Source organism: Hydra vulgaris, chromosome 12 (assembly GCF_038396675.1).
Source record: "Hydra vulgaris chromosome 12, alternate assembly HydraT2T_AEP".
Classification (NCBI taxonomy): domain Eukaryota; kingdom Metazoa; phylum Cnidaria; class Hydrozoa; order Anthoathecata; family Hydridae; genus Hydra; species Hydra vulgaris.
The window spans coordinates 48,399,036-48,420,732 of NC_088931.1; the positions used below are offsets into that span (position 1 = coordinate 48,399,036).

At 28.0% G+C, this 21,697-nt stretch overlaps 1 protein-coding gene across 2 annotated transcripts in view; it reads left to right on the plus strand.

Moving 5' to 3' along the window:
* LOC100201859 (uncharacterized) overlaps positions 1 to 10,673 on the plus strand; it is a 48,866-nt gene extending 38,193 nt beyond the window's left edge. For both annotated transcript variants that reach the window (XM_065813532.1, XM_065813533.1), the window contains 8 exons: positions 99 to 126; positions 1,881 to 1,960; positions 5,707 to 5,816; positions 5,910 to 5,983; positions 9,113 to 9,186; positions 9,267 to 9,298; positions 9,445 to 9,568; positions 9,731 to 10,673. In XM_065813532.1, coding sequence (XP_065669604.1) covers positions 99 to 126; positions 1,881 to 1,960; positions 5,707 to 5,816; positions 5,910 to 5,983; positions 9,113 to 9,186; positions 9,267 to 9,298; positions 9,445 to 9,568; positions 9,731 to 10,537 — 1,329 coding nt within the window. In that variant the 3' untranslated portion in view covers positions 10,538 to 10,673. The remainder of the gene's footprint in view (positions 1 to 98; positions 127 to 1,880; positions 1,961 to 5,706; positions 5,817 to 5,909; positions 5,984 to 9,112; positions 9,187 to 9,266; positions 9,299 to 9,444; positions 9,569 to 9,730) is intronic.
* The last annotated feature ends 11,024 nt before the right edge of the window (positions 10,674 to 21,697 follow it).

The window sequence follows — 21,697 nt, forward strand, 5'->3', positions numbered from 1 at the left end:
CCATTACTTAAAATACTTTTCAAATGATTTAATGCTATCTGGCCCTCTAGCACCAATTTTTTATATTTGACAACATTAAAACATTTTTTTGTATTTAGTTCAAAAGAATGAAAAAAGCAAATCTTGGTATGTTTCTTTTTTTTTCATTTGTTTACAATAAGTTTTTTTAATAAGCACTTTTTTATTGCAAATTTTTTATAGATCAAAATTTTTTTTATTTATTTTCAAGATAAAAACAAAATTTTATTAAGTAGTTTTATAAACTTCTTTGATACATTGTATGTCTATTGTATCAATTTTTATATTTTTGTTATCGCATTTTTCTTAAAGGATCTAAGTCACTTTTTTTTGGAGTTGAGTTTTAGTAACTAACATGACACATAATTAACATAACACAACCATGGCCTCCGATATCTCTTTTTTTAGGATTTCAAAGCTGCTGAATTCAATTCGGCAGTTGTTTCATGCATGCAAAGTATCACAAGCCTGATATTGTAATAATCTGGACTTTTTTTCTGTTAAAAACGATGAAGCGCCAATACAATATTTGATCAACGATTTGTAACCACAAATCAACACCTAGATTTTTTAATAATTTGCTACAATCTTTGGAACTGTCTGACATCCAAAAATCTGTAAACACTATTCAACTGTCTAACATCCAAAATATATAAACACTATTGACAACTAGGAACTTAAAAAACACATTACATAAACAATTCAGCAGACAAGTTTTATTTCTTCAATATGCATACAAAAAATTTTATTGTTACATTTTTTTATTCTAAAAAATAGATTCAAGAAAACAGAATATTCTGCCTTTTTTTTTTTTTAGTTTTTATAATTTATTAATTTTTTTAAAATTAATTAAAAAAAAAAATTAATTTCTTGCTTTTGGCCTTTCTTAAAACCCTAACTCGCAGCTGCCTATGCTGAACATGTATAAAGATGGGTCTGAATGCAATAGATACATCCATGTAGGTTTCATTCAAATCGTTTGTGTACAAATATTTTAAAGCATTTTCAGGATCCAAATTTTCAGTAAAGCGAAAAGAAAAAACGTTAATTCAAAACTTACTTTCTCGCCAGAATTTTTTTTTCTTTGTCTGCTACTTTACTTTCCAATGCGATGCATACATTTTAATAAGATTTTAAAACATGTTGTAACTATTGAGAGCTTTTTAATATTGAATAAAAAGGAGCAAAAGATGCATTAAAAGCATTAAATAATTTATTGCAATAGTAATGTAATAGAATGTGCAATAAAAAATTTGGCTCTACATCAACTACCTACATTTCTCTATCTTCTAAATCTATCAATTAAATTTCAATCCAATAATTATTTTCTTTATTTAAATTGGTTCGTTTTTGGGGCATAAGTAAAAACAATACTTCTAACCAATATCAATGATTGATTAGAAGTATTGTTTTACAACTTTTTTACACACCTCAATTTGTTTACGAAACATTTTGTAAATCATTGATTTGTAAACAAAAGTTTATCAACACTATTAAAGATAAGGAAGTAACATTTAATAAAAAAAAATAAAAAGCATTTGTTGTTTTAAAGAAATCTCAATTTAAAGTTGATCAGATTTTTCCGTGCCCACCGGATATTACAAAAAAACTTATACATATGTTCTTTAAAGGCAGATTAGTTTATTCACATGGTTATACCAAATAATGTTTAGATGGCTATATATATCCAGCAATTTTTATTAATATATATATATATTTTTTTTGATAATATTTTTATTAAATTTATTTTAATAAATCATTTATGTAATGTTTACGTATTATATGAAAGTTTTAAGTGTTCACATTGAAATTTTGTAAAAAGATTCTCTTATTCTCAAATTATTGGCTAATTTCCATTTTAGCTAACCAAATTAAGAGAAGCAAAGATGGTAAACTAGATTTGATGAGACCGGATTCAATTCTAACATCTATTCATTTAAAAGTACGTATTTTATATTTAAAAAGACTTTGTTGTCAACATATATTGAATGCATATGTATACCTATAGGGTTGTGCAAATTAAATTTACATCCAGTCATTTTTCAATACATGTTATTAATAATCTGTGTTTTTAGTGTTCTAAAATCATAGACAATAAATAGTTGTTTAATTAGACACTTTTTAAGGTTTTTCCGAACCGTTTTGCAAAGTTTTTTATTGTTTTTTATTAAAGGTTTTTATTTTTTATTTATTGAAGCTATTTTATATTCTTTGCTATCTTCTTTTTCTTATCTTTAAGTTTTTTTGTTTTTTTTAATTATGAATTTGACATAAGCTTGTGCTGTAAGTGTTAAAAGTGTTATATATTTGACATAAGTTTTCTCTTAAAATACTTTTTGTAAGCTTCTAAGAATTCATGATGTTCTGTGCCTCTTAATTATATTATCATAGAGTTGTATGTTTGTATAATTGTTATTTAGTTTATCTAATGCAATACATAGTTTTAACATAAGTATTGAATTAATTTTGTGTTGCAATGTAACATTATAACACCTTGCTAAATAAATATAAATATAAGTTTAAATATAAATAATAAAAATATAAATACATTTTTAAAATAACATTGTTATTTTTTTTTAAATGGTGATATATTTTAATTTGGCTGATATCTGAACAACATGAACTTTTTAATTGATGTCAACAACCTGCTTATGTGCAGATTGGTTTGCAACCCCTTTCTTTTTAAAACTTTTCTTCTTTTATGAAATGAGGGATATAGATATTACTCACTATTTTGAACATGCACTGTAATATACGGTAAGTTATACCTTCCTCTTTTTAATGAATAAAAATTATCATGCGTTTTATGTCTAAAACTGCGAAATGTAACTTATTTTTCTGCTGTTTTAAAAATATAAAGTTTTTTAAATTGTGTTTGAACAAGAAAAAACTATTATTGCATCAGTTATTAAAATTTATTCCACAATTTTCCTGATTTATTTTCAATCTAAAAAAAAGATAGCTTAATGTATAGGGTTTTTCATTACTGTTTAACAGTAATGAAAAACCCTATACTTTTTTGGTCAAAAATGAAAAACAGTAAACAGCTGTTTTTTCAGAACTGTTTTTACGACTTTTTCATGTTTAAAAAATATTACGTATTGGTGATAAGTTAGTGTTTTTCCTTGTGTTTTTCAAAGAGAAGAAAGTAAAATCTTGGGTGTTTTTAAAAGTAACACATTTAACAGTACGTATTAAATCATTTTAATTTGATTTAAGAATACAATAACAATGCCTATATATTTTAGCAATGTCGTCAGTATGGGATTTTGCTACAAAACGAAAAATCCAAAAACAAAAACTCTCGAAGGACAATGCTCGCGATGCAACAAAATCATTGTCTGTTCTGGAAATTCTACAACTACATTGAAAGCACATCTTAAGACACATGGAATTGATTTTGAAAGGTCAGCAGCTGGCACATCCAACGAAGAACCAACAGCAGAGAAAATAACAAAATCAATTTTTGAATTTTTCAATCGAAAATCCCTCAAAGAAATAGTTACAGATATGGCAACTGATGGTATTTCAATTAGAGCAATAACTAGAAACAATTATATTCGTCAATCTATATCACGAGATGGTTACAAACTTCCGGCTAATGAAAGTGATGTCATGAAATTAATTATTGAAGATTTTAACGAGAAGAAAGCAAAAGTTGTTGAAATAATTAAGGAAAAACTTGCTAATGGAGCAAAATTCAGTATGTGCGTAGACGAATATACAACAATAAAAGGAAGACGATTCTTTGGAATTAATATACACAGCAGCGATGATAAAGTCACTATTAAAACTGGTCTTGTTCGCATTGTTGGATCTTGTTCTGCTGAAGACATGGTTGTCGCTATGAAACAACATTTAACTGAATTTTGAATTGACATGAACAAAGATATTGTTGGCTCAACTCAGGATGGAGCAGCAGTGAATAAAAAATTCATTAGACTTGTGGATATAATTGGCCAGTTTTGCCTAAACCATGCTCTACATTTGGGTGTCTGCGATACTTTATATAAGAAAGAGAATGAAATTGAGGAATACTATTTTGATAGCAATGAATCTGATGAAAGTGATTGCTTTGATGATTGCCTTGATTTGCTAAATGATGACGACATTGAACAATCTGAAATTAGTTATCACGATTTGCTTAAAAATTCTCGAAAGCTTGTCAAATTCATAAAAAATTCAACAGTTCGCAACAACATTTTTTTGAGTAAAGTGAAAGCTTTAACAGGACGTGAAATTGAACTACATCTTGATGTAAAAACTCGTTGGAATTCAATTCCAACCACGTTGGACTCGATTATTAAGACTGAAATGGCAATTCGAGAGACTTTATTTGAGTTCAATGCGACACACATTTTGGATTCAATTGATTTTATTGCTCTTCGTAATCTTTATGATGCTATGGAACCGATAAAACTTGCAGTTCAACATTTAAGTCAGGAAGATGCAACATTAGCAAGTGCTGAAATAATTTTGGAGTTTATGTTTAAAAAATTGTCAATGATCAACAGCAAAATCAGTGAAGAATCGTACAATAACTCGAAAATCCGTACTGATGAAAGATTGAAGAAGGATGTTATGAATCTTTTAAAGAGTTTAAAAGATCCTTCAAACACTCCAAAAAAAGCAACATTGATATTTGCCCGTCGTCTTGCTTCTTGATTGTTTGGATTTGATGAAGAAACTGAAATAGATGAGTCGATACAATCCGAATCTGAAAATGTTAGTCTATTACTAAACGACGAATTAAACTTGCTTCTTCGTAAAGAAAATACAACAACAACAACTGGATCATATTTCAAATGGTTAAAATCGGAATTCACTCTTTATAAGAACACTGGACAGCATACAGAAAACCTTCAAAAATTATTCAATGCACTTTTAAGTATTAAACCAACATCAACTGACGTTGAGCGTGTTTTTTCAGTTTGCACAAATTTTTGCACAAAAATTGGATCGCGTTTGTCCGACGAGTCACTTAAAGCTCTTGTCTTTTAAAAATTTTATTATAAAAAATGAAGAAAAAATTGTAGTTTGTATTCGAATAGCTGAATAAATAGTTAAAGTTTTTCATCCTTTAATAAAAATTAAAAATTGCGTTTTTTAATAGTTTTATTTATTTAGTCTTCTTCAAGTAAAGCTTCTAAATTTATTTTTGTAAACGACATTGACAAATATAAGGACATTGACGTTTTTTGCTCCTTAACTTGTTCATTATTTTAATTTCTTATAAAATTTTAAGAAACAGTAAAAACAGCTGTTTTTTTTGAAATTGAAAAACAGTAACAGCTGTTTTTTCAAAACCACTGTTTTTGAAAAACCCTATAAATGTAGCATAAAAGATTTGTTAGTTGATATGTTGCACCTTATTTACTTTCTGACCAACATATCTTTTGAACCAACTTATCTTTCAAATCAACTTATTAAATAAAAATTTCAATTAAATCTGATCCAACAACTTATTGTACATAATTTGTGAAATATTTCGGTTGTTGATGTTTAATAATGGTTGAACTTTTGCATTTGTTTATTAAATTCTTGCTGAAACCCAAGTTATTACTCTGGTATCCTTATTGATTTTTTTTCTTTTCTATTGTTAACTAAAGGTTAATGCAAGTGCCTGTTTAGTTTCTTAAAAATAAATAACTATTCAAAAGATAAAAAATCAGAATTATTTTTAATTAGGATTGTATCAATGAAAGAACATTCAACTCTTTACCTCCTGCTTATCAATACCAACTACTTATGTTGTTGCCCGATGTAGATAGAAAAATTGACAAAGATGGGGCTCTAAGGTATTTAAAGTAATACTTATTATTAGATTAATCTTTGTCACATTTTGTAGAAATCTGTCCAAAGAAAACAATTTATGAATTATTTTATTTTAGACTATCAGCACATGCATTAACAAACGAGTTTTTTACAAGAGCTTGTCAAGATTATAAAGATAAACTTTTAGATGGTAAATTTTTTTTGTGTGTATGCATTTTTGTAACTTTGTTTTGTGTATGCGTGTTTGTTACTTTATTTTATGTTTACATGTTTGTTTCTTTATTTTGTATATGCATGTTTGTTTCTTTATTTTGTGTATGCGTGTTTGTTGCTTTATTTTGTGTATGCATGTTTGTTTCTTTATTTTGTGTATGCGTGTTTGTTGCTTTATTTTGTGTATGCATGTTTGTTTCTTTATTTTGTGTATGCGTGTTTGTTGCTTTATTTTGTGTATGCATGTTTGTTTCTTTATTTTGTGTATGCATGTTTGTTTCTTTATTTTGTGTATGCATGTTTGTTGCTTTATTTTGTGTATGCGTGTTTGTTGCTTTATTTTGTGCATGCGTGTTTGTTGCTTTATTTTGTGTATGCATGTTTATTTCTTTATTTTGTGTATGCATGTTTGTTTCTTTATTTTGTGTATGCGTGTTTGTTTCTTCATTTTGTGTATGCGTGTTTGTTGTTTCATTTTGTGTATGCATGTTTGTTGCTTTATTTTGTGTATGCGTGTTTGTTGCTTTAATTTTTGTATGCATGTTTATCACTTTATTATGTGTATGCATTTTTGTTACTTAGTTTTGTGCTTGCATTTTTGTTACTTTATTTTGTGTATACTTGTTTGTTACTTTATTTTATGTGTAGATTATAAGTTAATCAAAAGCTGAGAGCTATGCTAGAGGTTAATGATTAAAGATAATTATTTGTGATTATCATATATATATATATATATCTATATATATATATATATATATATATATATATATATATATATATATATATATATATTATATAAAATAGTTTAAAATTGAACAGTTTCAAACAATTTTTTTAAAGAATTGTTGTTTTTAACAACAGTTTTATTTGCACTATCTGTATTAAAAAACAGATAAAAATGAGAAAAGAAAGAAAAAAAAAGTACTAATAATTAGTAATAATAAAAAGTATAATTATATTAAAAGTAAAATTATATTATAGTTAATACAAGAAAATTATTTGGGCTACAAATAATTTTCTAGGTAGTTTTACCTTAAAATATTTGTTTGTTCAAAATATGGTTTTCAATTTCAAAATGAATTAATACATTGTTCGAAGTTTCGCCCATCCAATGCATTTTCCATCTTTCTGATGATTTATGGGTTTCCTGTCAAAAACAATTTCACTTTCGAGGCCAAAAAACCAGTAATTGCATTCTGCATCGATTAAAACAAACAGCAGTCAGATGGCATAATGTCTGGGCAGGTGAGACAAAACTTCTTATCCACTTTTTTCCAAATAGTTTCTAATTGGTCTTGCAACATGTGGCCGATCATATAATTTGCAATCACTCTCTTTAAACAGATCATTTGTGTTGAGATCTCCTGTGATTGTTTTGCTCAATTTCAACAGCTCATTATACAATACACCTAATACCACTCAACAGAGACTATTACCTTGTCAAAATATTATATTTTTAATGTAATTAAAATCTATGTTGTTGTGGAAAAAAACAATACACTGTATACTGAATATTGTTGACAAATGTCTAAACTTTAAAATGAAAAAAATATATATGACATCGTTAAAAATATAACACAAGTGGTTGAACAACAATCTGTTGAAAAAACCAGAAACTTATTTGTAGTCCCAATGTTAAATTATATAATTGATTGTAAATCAATTATATAATTTGTAAAAACTGTAAGCTGTAAAAACACTAATGCTTCCAACTCTGCTACTTTTCCTATAAAGCCATTCATTCAACCCAAATATTCACTCTAGCTGTCCTTTATTGCATTATTTTATTATGTTAGATGCATTTTTGTATTTTTGTGTTACAATTTAATTTTTATTTTAGTAGTAATAGATTATTTTGTTACTTGTTTTGTCGCTTGATAACTGTTTTAATGTCTGAATTAATCCTTATGTTATTCTGATGGAAATCCTTTGAATTTATGAATAAATGGTAGAGTAACTATGCCAAATATCAAAATTTTTGAGTTTTTTTGAGAGAGATTCAATTTAAAAGATTTTGAAAAACATCTTTCATTAACAAGTTTTAACAAAAATATTTTTTTTCTTTTAACTTTTTATAAATAATGTTAGGGGGCATTCATAAAGTACATACGCATTAAAACCACTGATCATCTGTATGCTTTTGATGAGCCCCCTCCCACCCTCCCACTTTCCCTCCCACCCACCCACTTTCCCTCCCACCCACCCACTTTCCCTCCCACCCACCCACTTTCCCTCCCCTCACTTCTCAAATGTTTGCTAAAGTTAACAATACACTGCATAAGCTTGAATTCAAATTTGTATGGGATTTTTTTTCTTTTCTTCTCCAATGATCTTTGAGTAGTGAATGTTTAGCTTTGCAGGTCTTGCCAACCCAGTAAAAGCTTATTTAAAGGGTGGTACCAATTTTCCAAAAAAGACCATTCACAAAATCCAATTATGAACATTTATGTCACAATTATGAAAGAATGTTATAACACTAATTTCTAGAACTGTTGAACTTTGAATAATTTTTGAATTTTCTGCAAGGGTTTATTGTATATATAGATATTCTGCCAGGGCCTAATGTTAAATTATGGACTTAAGGATTTTCTTTGATGTGTTAATTGTTACATTACATAAAGATTTTCAAAAACGATCTTCCGGCATTAATTCCAAGCTTGTTGAGATGTTCTGTCGAAGGTTCTTGTTCAAGCAGAACATAATTCTTTAGATTTTGTTACCTCCGAACTTATGCAATAAACTATTTTGTGTTTGCGTTCTCCATCGGTGTTTCTGTTTTGTTAATGATGGTGAGTTGAAAAGTTCTTTCTTGTAATATTAGAGCAATATATAGTTATAAACAAATTTATGAATAATTATGTAGCAAGTTATAATTCCAATACTATCATTGGATAATAATTTTAGATAGTTCTTATTTGTTTTATCATCCACAAGAACGGAATTAAAATTTTATTCTTTATATATTTATTAACGGAATTAAAATTAAACTTATTTTTCATCAAAATTGAATTTGTTCTGCCATATGTATATATTCATACCTCTAAAGGGATTCCTTAAGAATCTTCATAAATATTAAATCTGATTTTTACAGTCTACGATTTTGCAGGTGAATTCAACTCTGATATTTTACAACGAGCGAAGAACGAAGTGCGTTTTCAAACAAAGCTTGACCCTTGGAAAGTATGATTTACTTTCCATTTATTGATTTTAGTCTTATGAACTCATGAAATGAACTCGTTTATAAATTTTGTTTTGTTTAGGTCAAGTTTTTTGAACCTGTTTACGGTATTTCGTAAGTTAAATTATTTGTTTAATTTTAAAAAATGTAACACCTAACACTGGTATTAATTCATGTTTTAAATCATGTTTTACATAAACTTTTTGTTTGCAACTTGTTTTATTCTGATTTTTTGTTTAAAAAATAAATAACTTATTTAGGTCATCGAATAATGATGCAGGCAATGATGTTATTTTGCAACCTATTGAATCGTCATGGGTTACTTTTTTAAAATTTGCTGAAAACTCTACTGCTGATTTTGATGAAGCTTTAAAAAAGATTCAAGTATCGTTTGATTTATGATAATGGTTTATTTTTTGTGAATTTGCATTTACATGCACACGCCGCATGTTTGCTATCTGTAACATGTGTTTCCGTTTTTATACGCATTTTATTTTACTTATTTGATAATTGCGTCTGTAATTAATGTATGCAATTTTTTTTTAGTCGGAAGTTAAAAGAGATGCAAAAAGCTTTCATACTGATTTTATAGAAAAAAATGAAAAGGAAGATCGTGATTGGCTATTGCCGAAATCTGCTGTTAAAGACCGTTCTAACTGTTCCCGTACCAGTTCGCGTCATTTAAATATGCTTTCGCCTCTTACTTTAAAGCCTAAAACAATTACTGAGGATTTTATGAAAAGTAGAAGAGCTATTAAAAAAGCTCAGTTGTTACAACGCAAAAAATTTGACAAACAACTTAAAGATGCAAAAGCCAAAATAGTAGAAGATGCGCGGTGCGGCTCTTTAAAGGCAGACAATTTAAAAGTACAGAAACTTAACGAAAATGTTATAAACGATAAAAATATAAGTGCGAAAACTGTTTCATCACTAGATCTTCTTGCAAGAAATGGTATATTAACATGTCCACCAGAAGACAATTGTAATTTAACCGTAGATTGTACAATAAAATTAAATAATTCACTGGAAGATAAAACGACTTCAGACAATATAAAAAATCAAAATATCGGTATTTTAGACCTATGCGACAATTCAGTTTTAAGAAATTTAATTCATAAAAAAAACGAATTAAAACCAACACCGAAACTAAAAAATGCTCGTAGAAAAGCTGTAAAAGGACCGTTTAAGTCAGAAATTACTCGTATACTACACGGACCAGCCAGTTTTGGAACAAATGACGAAGGGAAATGTTCTTGCAACTTAAGCCCAATGGCCGTATGCATACGATGTGGTTCATTTTGGCACGGAGAGAGTTTAGACAGCGATAGTAACTGTATCTTATGTACTTCGTAAAGTAGAAAAACGCACTTTATAAAGCAGAAGAATGCTTTAAAAAGAATAATATTCGTAAAAAATTTGTGAAAACATTTCGTTACTTCGTATTTTATATTGTTAATAATTGCATTGTAATTTGTAAGCAAAAAAATGAGCTTATAGTTTTCCATGCTTCTTGAGCAATGCCCAAGGATAAAAGGAAGTTTTTATAAATAAAAACTCATTTTTACGACAAATAAAACGGTTAATTGTATATAACTTCACTAATTGTTTAATGTATTTTGTCAGTGGGAGGCTGGTTAAAAAAAATGATTGTCAACTCAAAAACAGTCGATGTTGGATTTTATCATCAAATTAATTCTGTTTTGCAATTATAGGTTTCATGGCGATATCTTGGTTAGCAACCCTTACAAGCAATATGACCCATAAAATTAAGTTTTTCATTGTCTGTCCACATGTATCAAAAAACGTCTAAAGAGTTGTGTGAAAGATATAGTTTATTTTGTATACAATGTTTTAAAAATTTGCCCTTATATTTTTAATTGGAGGTTGATTAGTAAAATTCAGACTGGTATTCATTCGTTTTTAGCATCATTACCGAAACTTATTGTTATTATCATTAAACAAATATGTTCCGAAAATTGACAGTTTGTAACAAGCGTATTTGTGCATTTAGTAAAAACTTGCGGAATGCAGAAATTTCTTACAGGTAAAAGTGAGGAAAAATTTTTTGAATCAATTACCAGTATTTTTTCAAGTACTTTATACGTTAGAAATTTCGTTTTTTTCGAAACTGTATTTTAAATGTATTTAATGTTTAAAAAAAATGCAATAAGGGATCGTCCAAAACTTACGCAACGCTAAATCTCACGGAGCCTTACGTTAAATAAAAAGTTATGCAACGCTAAACCTCACGAGCCTTAAATTAAATAAAAAATCAAAGTAGCTCATTAGCCCCGTTCATACTGACGAGAAAACACGTTAAGTTGTTAAACGCGTATTAATTTTTTTTTTTGTAAAAAGATTACGCGTATATATAAAACAATACTGCGAGGTTGTTTTGTCGATATAACAAGCTTGAGTAAATATAAATCAATCTTATCATGTTGTTTTATTGCTATTTTATACAGTTTATAACATTAAAAGCACAAAACCCGTTCAAAATAAAAAGTGTATAAGTTCATTTATGCAGTGAATTTCTCTAAACTTTTACCCCGTTTACACTGGTAAACGAGGTAAAATCGTACTTCTGCTCTTTAAAAACAACGACTTATTTGAAACGGGAACAATACCTTTAACAATGAAACCTACAAGAATAACAAATCATAAACTGCTTAAAAAAGGTATTGTTGAAACAGATGTCTCAGATCATTTTCCTGTTTTATTTTTTGTATAAATGCAATTTAAAATTAAATCTCCCGAGTAAAACAACTATAAAAAAGCGTGTATACATTAACAATAACTTGAAATCATTTAAGGAACAAATTTTGTATCAAAACTGGAGCAATATTAACTTCAACAATAATATAAACCTGATTTATGATTCTTTTTATAAATTATTTAAAACCATCCTATGACGCAAACTTCCCTATTCGTGAAAAATTTCAATAGTTTTTAAGTCCTTAAAAGGACTTAAAAACTATTGAAAGTGAAACAAAAACTGTATGTTAAATATCTGAAATTTAAATCAGTCAATCATAAAAATAACTAGGGTTAGGACTATTGTAATTGTAATTGTAAAAATTAAATACAATTACACATTACAATACAATAATGATGTATTGTAATATTACAGAAACAATAAAAAAAATTTATTTTGGTATTGTATTGCTGTGATGAAAAACAATAACAATAAGTATTGTATTGTTTTTTTTCTAACAATACAATAAAATTCGATAACTATTGTATTGTATTGTTTTAATGAAATAAAATTACAATAACTATTGTATTGTTTTGATGAAAACAATTACAACAACTATTGTAGTGTATTACTTTACATTAAAGTAGAAAAGCTAACGTATTTTAACGTATTTATATTCATCTCTGACGAACTTACTATTATTTTTGCTATTTTTTATTTACGGATTTTCAATATATTGCAAATTTTATCTTGTTATGTATTTCTTAGCTCTAAATGGCCACAAAATATTGCCTGTCTGATGATAGCCTTACTATGATGAAAAATAACATTCATAAATTATTTTATTCAGCCCTTTTATTTTTTCCTCTTGATATTAATGCTGCAAAGGAACTTAAAATATATATGAAAATTAACTTTAGTAACACAAACAGTTAAACATAATAATTCTTCTTAAATAAAAATGGTAATATCTTTTATTACAATAACAATATATTGTTATTGTACTACATAGACGAATTACAATACAATATTTATTGTTATTGTAGTGAGTCATTACAATACATTTTTTTTTCAGATAGTGTTATTGTTTTATAAAGATGAATTGCAATACAATATTTATTGTTATTGTATTACAGAATTACAATAGTTGTATATCACAAGTATTGTTATCGTTTCTAAATTAAGTTAATACAATAACAATAATTATTGTTACTGTAATTGTTTTCATTACAATTACAATAGTCCTAACCCTAAAAATAACTACTTAACTTATAAAAATAACTTCAAATACTATTTAGGCTATTTTTATAGCCAACATAAATTTTGTTTATTTTAAATAAATTGCATTCCTTAAGATACTTCGCTTTCAAAATGGTTTCAACCACACCTTTAGCTTATTTAGTTCCAAAGATAAGGATATTTTAATATTTATAGAAGTAATATTTTTTTAAAGTATTGCGTTAATTTTTTAGCACCGAAAATTAAAAACAATTTTTATTTTTATTTTTTATTTTTGTGCGTAAAATTAATCTGCAATAACAAATTTTTCCTAATACTCGTTTAGAAAAAAGATTATGAATCCATATTATTTTAACAGTTTATTTATATAACTTTTTTCGGTGTTTTGCAAACACGGACCATTAACTAATCGATTAACAGTAAAATATGCTTTTAAAATTTTTGAAGATTTCAAACGATTTAAACAATGAAACATGAAATGTTCCGATATTTAAAATGTTATTTGAAACAAAATTCAAAATCTAATTTTTTCTTCTACAAATTGCTTCACCATCAGTAGGTTCATCAAGAAGCCAATGCATTATTAAGCGCATCCTAATGAACCTACTAATAATGAAACAATTTGTAGAAGAAAAAAGTTAGATAAATGTTTTTACTAATTTATTATTAGGAACATTGAGCACTCTATTTGAAGAATACACAAACATAATTTATATATACATATATATATATATATATATATATATATATATATATATATATATATATATATATATATATATATATATATATATATATATATATATATATATATATATATATAGAATTTTTTTCTTTAACTCGATTTTGAATAGAAGTACCTACAAAATCAGATGGGTGGTTAAAAATTTTTGATAAGTATTTTTTTTTTGTTGCTTTATTTGTTGTTTAGTCTTGTATCCTGAATTTTTACCATCATTTCTTTTTTTTTTTTTTGCTTTCAACAACCACATAACATAATACACGAGGTTTAATATTATTACTTAAATTATTTAAAGATTGTTTGTTTGGTATTAAATTTGCTCAAATGACAATAGTAAGATTTTAGTACAACTCCTTCCAAATTGAATTTTTTCTTTTGGTTCTTCTAACTTTGTTTTAAAATAAAAATTTTTATCACATTCCACACCGAAGATGTCAAAATGAAAATTAAGTTGAGCAAGGAGTACTTTTAATTTTAATGATTCTTCCATATTACAAATTTTCTACAGCTTTATCTAATGAAACCCATGCTTTTATATTTAAACTTATTAAGTTATTACAAGCTTTATTTTTTTTTTTGGTATAGTTAAATTTCTTTTCTATTTTTTCCTTTATACTTTGATGTAACTCCCATAGCTTTATCCTTTTTTGGAACTTCTTTTCTTTAACCATATTTGTTTTTTATCATTCGTTCTTGAACAATCAAGTCATTCTTTTCTTATTTCATCAGTTTTACTATTTAGCCATTCTTATGTTTGATTCTAAGACCACATTGTCAAAGCCTAGAAAGTTTGAAAGGATTGTATGAGGTATCTTTCAATGTTAAATACCAATGATAAATTTCTTTATTAAACATTTTATCTAAATAAATATACAATTTTCCAGAAGTCAAGCCAAATAAATATATGAATTTAAATCAGTTCAAATACCCTACAATAATAAAAATCAATTACATTCTAATTTTCAAAATTTAATAACAATTTAGTTGTTTATTTATCAAAAATACTTCCCGATGATTCAATTGAATTTAAAATAAAAGTATTTACATTTGTACACAATACTATTCAACGACAGAAAATTAATTTCTTTCAAGGATTTTGTATAAAAAACAATGAAGTACAAGATTATTATTTACAAGAAATGCAATTAATTATCACTTAAGAAACCAGAACAAGAAAAGCGCACTTAAGTCTATCTTTTGCAATAGGATAAAGTTGTACAACAAATTGCCAAATGAATTTAAATCTCTTGACATGAAGGGATGCAGTTAAGTTATTTTTTAATGTCTCCAAGTATGGCAAAAACTATACAAACTCTCAATTTAAGCTCGGGAGATATCAATATCCATACAACAAAATAAAATAAATCTTTTTGTATTTTTAAAAAAACTCGTGGAAAGTGGTGGAAGTATCTTAATAATTTCTCCGTTAATTTTCTTTCTAACAAGCATGGATTAGTTTCCATAATAAATTAGGTATGCATTCTTTTAAAGTTCATTGGTTAGTGATCCAAAAGTCTTGGGAACTCCTTTTTCATTAATTTCTCGACTACAGCCTGGGAGGCTACTCGTTTCTTAGTTGTTTCTTTTTAATTGTTGTTACAACTCTTTTTTAGCTCTGAAACACGAGCCTTTACAAGCAAGGCTGCTGCGCGTAGAAACAAGCTGAGTACGGTACTACCAATGACGTGGTGGGGATCAAAATTAGAAATTCTTGTTTACGAGACGAGCACTCTGCCGCTACAAAATAGGTACACTATTGCATTAGGTTTAGTGAACATGCCTGCTTCATTAAACAAATTTCTTTTTGAGAGGAGTTGAAATTGGATTTTCGCACTAGCTCCAATTATATAGCTTTTTAAAAGATTTTTGGAACAAGTTCATCTTATAGAATAGCAAATTTTCATTTAAATTTACTAATAACAACTATTTACATAAAACTAATAGTTTTTAATTGAAACTAAATCACAAATGTATAAGACTGTTTTGCCCTTTTTAAAAAGACTCAAAAACAAGTTTGAGAAATATTATTGTCTGCATTTTTTCAATATTTATCTGTATATTATAAATCTTTTAAAGTAGATTTAATTTATATTTATTTCAGACTTTTATAACCAAATGTTTGTCAATTAGTTTTGCATGATTGTTTAAAGAACTCTTCAATTTTGTTTAAAATCCGTTTTTCTCATTTTTTTAAAATTCATGACTTGCTTGATTTTCTTAACAAATTTCCGCGAAATTATTTTTAGCTGTTTTTCATTTGTTGTCGTCATAGAGGGACTACTATTTATAGGGCATGATAATCTAATAAAAAAAGATTTGAAAAAAAAAAAAAGAAGTTAAGGTGGTAGCAGGGGAAAAACTTTTTTTTCCAAAAAAAATCACTACCAATTTTATTCATTAATATGAGATTTCTTATCAATATTTATATGTAAATAATTATAAAATGTTTATTATAAAATAATTATAAAATGTAATTTCTGAAAGATTTGAGTTTATTAACGCTTTATCACTTAAAGCTACAACATAGTTTCACTGGAAGGGGGGTGGGGGGTCCATAAAGCACGTATGCAAATACGGGGGAGAGGGTTACCCAAAAGCGTACGAATGCGTACAGAGGTGAGATAAAGTTAAAAGATAAAGTAAAAAAAAAAGATAAAATATTTTGCTGCGTATGTTTTTTAAGGCTATTTTCCACAAGACGAAATATTCTCGCGAAGCGAATTTTTTTGTCGATAAGCATGCGGAGATAAAGCATTTCTGGCAATTATGTTGATATAGCGTTTTGCTGCAGCGAAAAAAATAATCGGATACATTTCGACTTGTTGCAAATTGCCATGAGTGAAAACTAATCAAGTTTTGAATATTATATTACGTGATGCAAACAGTAAAAAAAGCGATAGCACTTTTTAAAGTGTCGAAAAAACAAAATTCTTAATCTGGTGTTTTTATTGATCTTATTGAGCATTTTTTTGATTTTTCGTGGTCAACAAACTCAAAGTTAGTGCACTTTTTTGATCATCAATAACAGATCGCTCATTGGTGGGCTCAACAAACTGTGAGGAATTCTTGTCAAATTCAAGTTATTGCTGCCATTTTTATTGTTGACAACGAAAAAAAAGTAGCCCAAAAGTAAGTGGAAAGTAAGAAAAACGGAATTTTGTCATAGCGAAAAAAATCACTTCGCGCGAATTTTTCATCAAAACGGCCTTTATGGATGTCCCCTAAGGGGTACTAAATGGTATAGAAATGACTATACTAATATACTAAATGGTATAGAATATACTAAACGGTATAGAAATGATGTTTTGATTGTGGGGAAATTAATATTAAATGCGAGGAATTTGATATTATATTTCATCAAATTATTTATAATATAATATTATAAATTAATATAATAAGTTTCCCAGAGACATTAAATAAATAACAACTACTAACGTAAAAAAAAAATACTATCGTTTTATTAATATATTACCATTTGACTGCGAATCAAAATATGTTAGATATATTAACTCTTAGTATATAAATTTCACAATCGTTATTTGCTCCCTAGCGGATTATAAAATGTGGTTCAAAGTAAACTCATAAAAGTAAACTTATAAATTTGTCATTTTTTGAAATTAAATTGTCTTTATTTCAAATACGAAACTCTAATTGCTCTCTAGTTAATTGTAAAACGTGATGCAATGCAAACACAAAAAGTCTATTGAAAATTCGAAACGCTAATTTCTCCCTGAAGAAACTCTTTTAAAAAGCTTGCGCTAACGATGAGCAAAATCATTAATCTGATTGTGATGTAAACAATACTAATAAATCAATATTAAAATATGGATAAAACCGCATTACTTGACTTATTAATGGTCTCGTATGGAAATGCTCATCCCGACAAAAAAAGGATAATATCCAGAAAGAAGTCCATAGTATATGGAATTAATAAAGAGTAGAAAAACTGGTGCATAAGGATCTTGAATCAAGAGTAATGTATTTAATCAATTTATTTAATGAAAAGGCAATGAAGTTCAAGAGCAAGCAATTATCATTTTGGGCCAATACTCCAAAACAGCCTGCCTCCACGTATACTCCACTTGAATTTGACAGAAATTCCTCACTGTTTGTTGAGCCCACCAATGAGCAATCTGTTATTGATGATCAAAAAAGTGCACTAACTTTGAGTTTGTTGACCACGAAAAATCAAAAAAATGCAAGAGCCATGGCTCAAGATCAACTCAATTCTGAGATTGCAGCTTTAAATTGTGAAGTTGCTGGACTGGAGACTAGAAAGAGAAGTGGATTCATTGCTGAAGTTGAAGAGGATGATTTGAAAAAGAAAAAGAAGAAACTAGCTCATCTATGTAAAGAACTGGCCAAAAAAAAGTATGATCAACCTTAACAGAAGAAAACTAGAGAACTGAAAAAAGCTAGAATGGAGGAAGTCTGCTTGGAGCACCCAGAAGTCAAAGAAAAACTAAAAATCAGAAAGAAACCTGGTTGACCGTCATTGGAAGTAGATCAACCTGTTCGTTTGAAGGTGATTATGAATATTGGTCTCCGTGGTTTGTCCGCTGATGAAAGACGTCGGTCAGAGGTTCTTCGGGTAATGATAGCTTAGCTATGTTTGTTAATATTGCATTTGCTAGAATTTTACTCTTAATTATCCTTGAAATGTTAACAACTAATTTCAAGATTTGATTTGAATGTAATTTACGAAATAAATCCCGTTTTCTGTAAAAAAAGTTAATTATATCCAAATATATTTCTTTATTATTTAGAGCATTAAATCTCTCGACGAATTGACATCCGAGATGAACAAAATTGGATTTGCAATCAGCAAGAGCGCCCTCTATACTCGTCTATTTCCGAGAAGTCACGGAACATTAGAAAGCAAAAGGCACGTCAAAACAGTCCCTGTTAGATTGATCAGTCCTTAGAATGAATCTTATTTAAAACATGTTGACGGACTCTTTTGCAGTTCAACTATAAAATATGTGAAAGAAGTTTGTTCTATTTTAGGGCCAGAAGAAGTGTGTTTCATTAGCCAAGACAACAAGGCTAGAGTGCCAATTGGAATCACAGCAGTCAAAAGACAGGCGCAGTTGTTGATGCATTTGGAGTACCGGGTAACTCTCCCGGACCACGACTGGGTCGTGGCTGCTAAACACAAGCTTATACCATCTGTATACGCTGGAATTAAGATCAAAAAAGATGGTCTCGGAAAAACAGATGCTGTTACTTATTCTGGACCTACCTACATTGCTGTTCGAACACGAAAACACGTATCCTCGACCGCCTTCGCTCATGGATTAGACTTTCAGCGGCTCTTGGATATCAAAGAATTCGACTCTATTACCAGAGATCCTCAAACTAATATGGTTAAGTCTATCGTTGTGTTTAACGTCGATGGAGGACCCGACGAAAATTCCATATAACAGAAAGTAATTGAAATCGGGATTCACCATTTCTTGAAGAATAACCTTGACGCTCTTTTCATCATGACGAACGCTCCAGGCCGCAGTGCATTCAACAGAGCTGAGCGACGAATGGCACCTCTAAGTAAAGAATTATCTGGGGTGATTCTTTTGCACGAATATTACGGAATTCATCTTGATTCTCAAGGTAATTACATTGACAAAAGTCAATTTGTAAAAATTAAATATAATTTTTAACCTATAATTACCAACATATCTTTTTAAATCACGCAGGACAATAGATAAAAATTTAGAAAAACAGAACTTTGGTTTTTCTGGACAGGCTTTGGCTGATATTTGGTCTGATCTACAAATTGACGGTTATCCAACCATTGCAGGGTATATTGATCCAGACAAATCAGAGCTAGAGTCAAGGAGCCTTTTATTACAAGATCAACGTTGGATTGCCGATCATTTTCGTACAAGTCAATATTTTACTCAAATTGTGAAATGTGAAAATCGTTCTTGTTGTCGGACTATTAGAAGCTCTTAATTTACTCTAATTAGAGCAAGATTTCTTCCGCCACCTGTCCCTGTCAACCAAACGAGAGACGGGCTCAAAGCAGTAGATGTCTCAGAACGAGCAAAAGAATTGTTTCCATCATCCGTCTTTATGCTCATCGCATCAAACATTGAAAGTATTCTTCCTCGTACTGCCAAAGGACTTCCAATTTTGTCGTATGATGCGTTTTGTCCATCAATTCAGTCTAGCCTAGCTGATAGAATCTGTAAAAAGTGCAATATCTACCCATGGTAACCCATGGGAAGAATATATTAAAGATATATAATACTATTTGCTTAGTTGATTATTTAATGAGATATCGACTATTATATAATATAATTTGATGAAATCTACTATTATATAAATGTATAATTTTGTCAGAAAAAAAATCAATGGTTTTTAAGCTTTTTTATTGTTTTTAAGGGGGGAAGGGGGAGTACACAAAAACTGACATCATATATAACGGGGGGTTGGCCAAAAATTGACAGAGTTTGACAAAGGGGGGAGGGGGAGTCGAAAGATTGAAAAAAAATACTGACATCATTTATGGATGACCCCCAACAACTATTTAAAAAAAGAAAAAATTGTGACAGAATTTTTTTAAAAACCAAAAAAAAAGTATATATACATATATATTTTCATAACATTAAAAACCAATAAATTTAAAGCTAATTCGACGTTTCGTCGAATTAGCTTTAAATTTATTGGTTTTTAATGTTATGAAAATATATATGTATATATACTTTTTTTTTTTTTACGATAAATATATATTTGTTGTTTATATAGTAAGAAAATATAATTACAAAGAAACATTTACGTACAAAAAAAAGTTGATTTATAAACAACAGGCAGGGGCTCAAAGAAGATATGGATGACTAAAGTCACCACAATCTTTTTATTGAGCCCCTATGTCGGCTTTAAAAGTTTAAAATAGAATAAGATTGTTAAAAATATGTACAATTCCAATATAATAAAAAGATAAAAAACTTTCATAAATATTTACATTTAAAGAAAGAAAGTAAGTAGTATCAATATAATTTTCACGATAGTCATTTAAAAATACTGACAAATTATTTTAAAGATAAAAAATAAGAGACAATCAAACAAAAAAAAAAAAAAACTGAGAATAATGGAATTCGATGTTCATTTAGAAAAACCAAAAAATTATTTATGTTTAAAAATTTCATTTTTTATTAGAAACTTAAAGGAATTTAGTGATTTTATCGTATTTAAATGTTCAGTTTTTTGAAATGTGTTCCAAAGTTTCGTTCCACGGTATGCTACTCCATATTCAGAATACTTGCTCCTAATTCTAGGCAATTTATAAGTATTCCACAGATTTATTCTAAGAGAGTAATTATTGTTAACATTTTTCGTAAATTTATTATTAAAGGTTTTTGGAATCAGGCTGTTATTATATTTATACATAAAAATTAAGTGTTGGTAAATATTAACTTCATATATACTCATCATTTGCATGTCTCTCATTAGTGGTTTTGCATGTTCATTTTTTTTTTTTATATATATAAGTCTGCATGCATGTTTTTGTAGAGAAAATATTTTTTTAAGTTTTGTTGGTTGCGCACTAGCCCATGTAATATTGGAATAGTAAATAAAACAATGTAATAGGCCAAAATATACTAGTCTCAGACTTTCTGATGTTACATATGGGCGAATACGGTACATCAAACTTATTGTTTCACTAATTTTTGATTGGATATAATTTATGTGAGGAAGCCATGATAAACTTTCATCAATAAGAATTCCTAAGAATTTTATTGACTTATTTTTTTCGATTAGTTTATCATCTAAAATTAAATCTGGTAATTTTAAGGGAAGGTTTTCCTGTTGTGATTTTTTATGGAATAGAGTA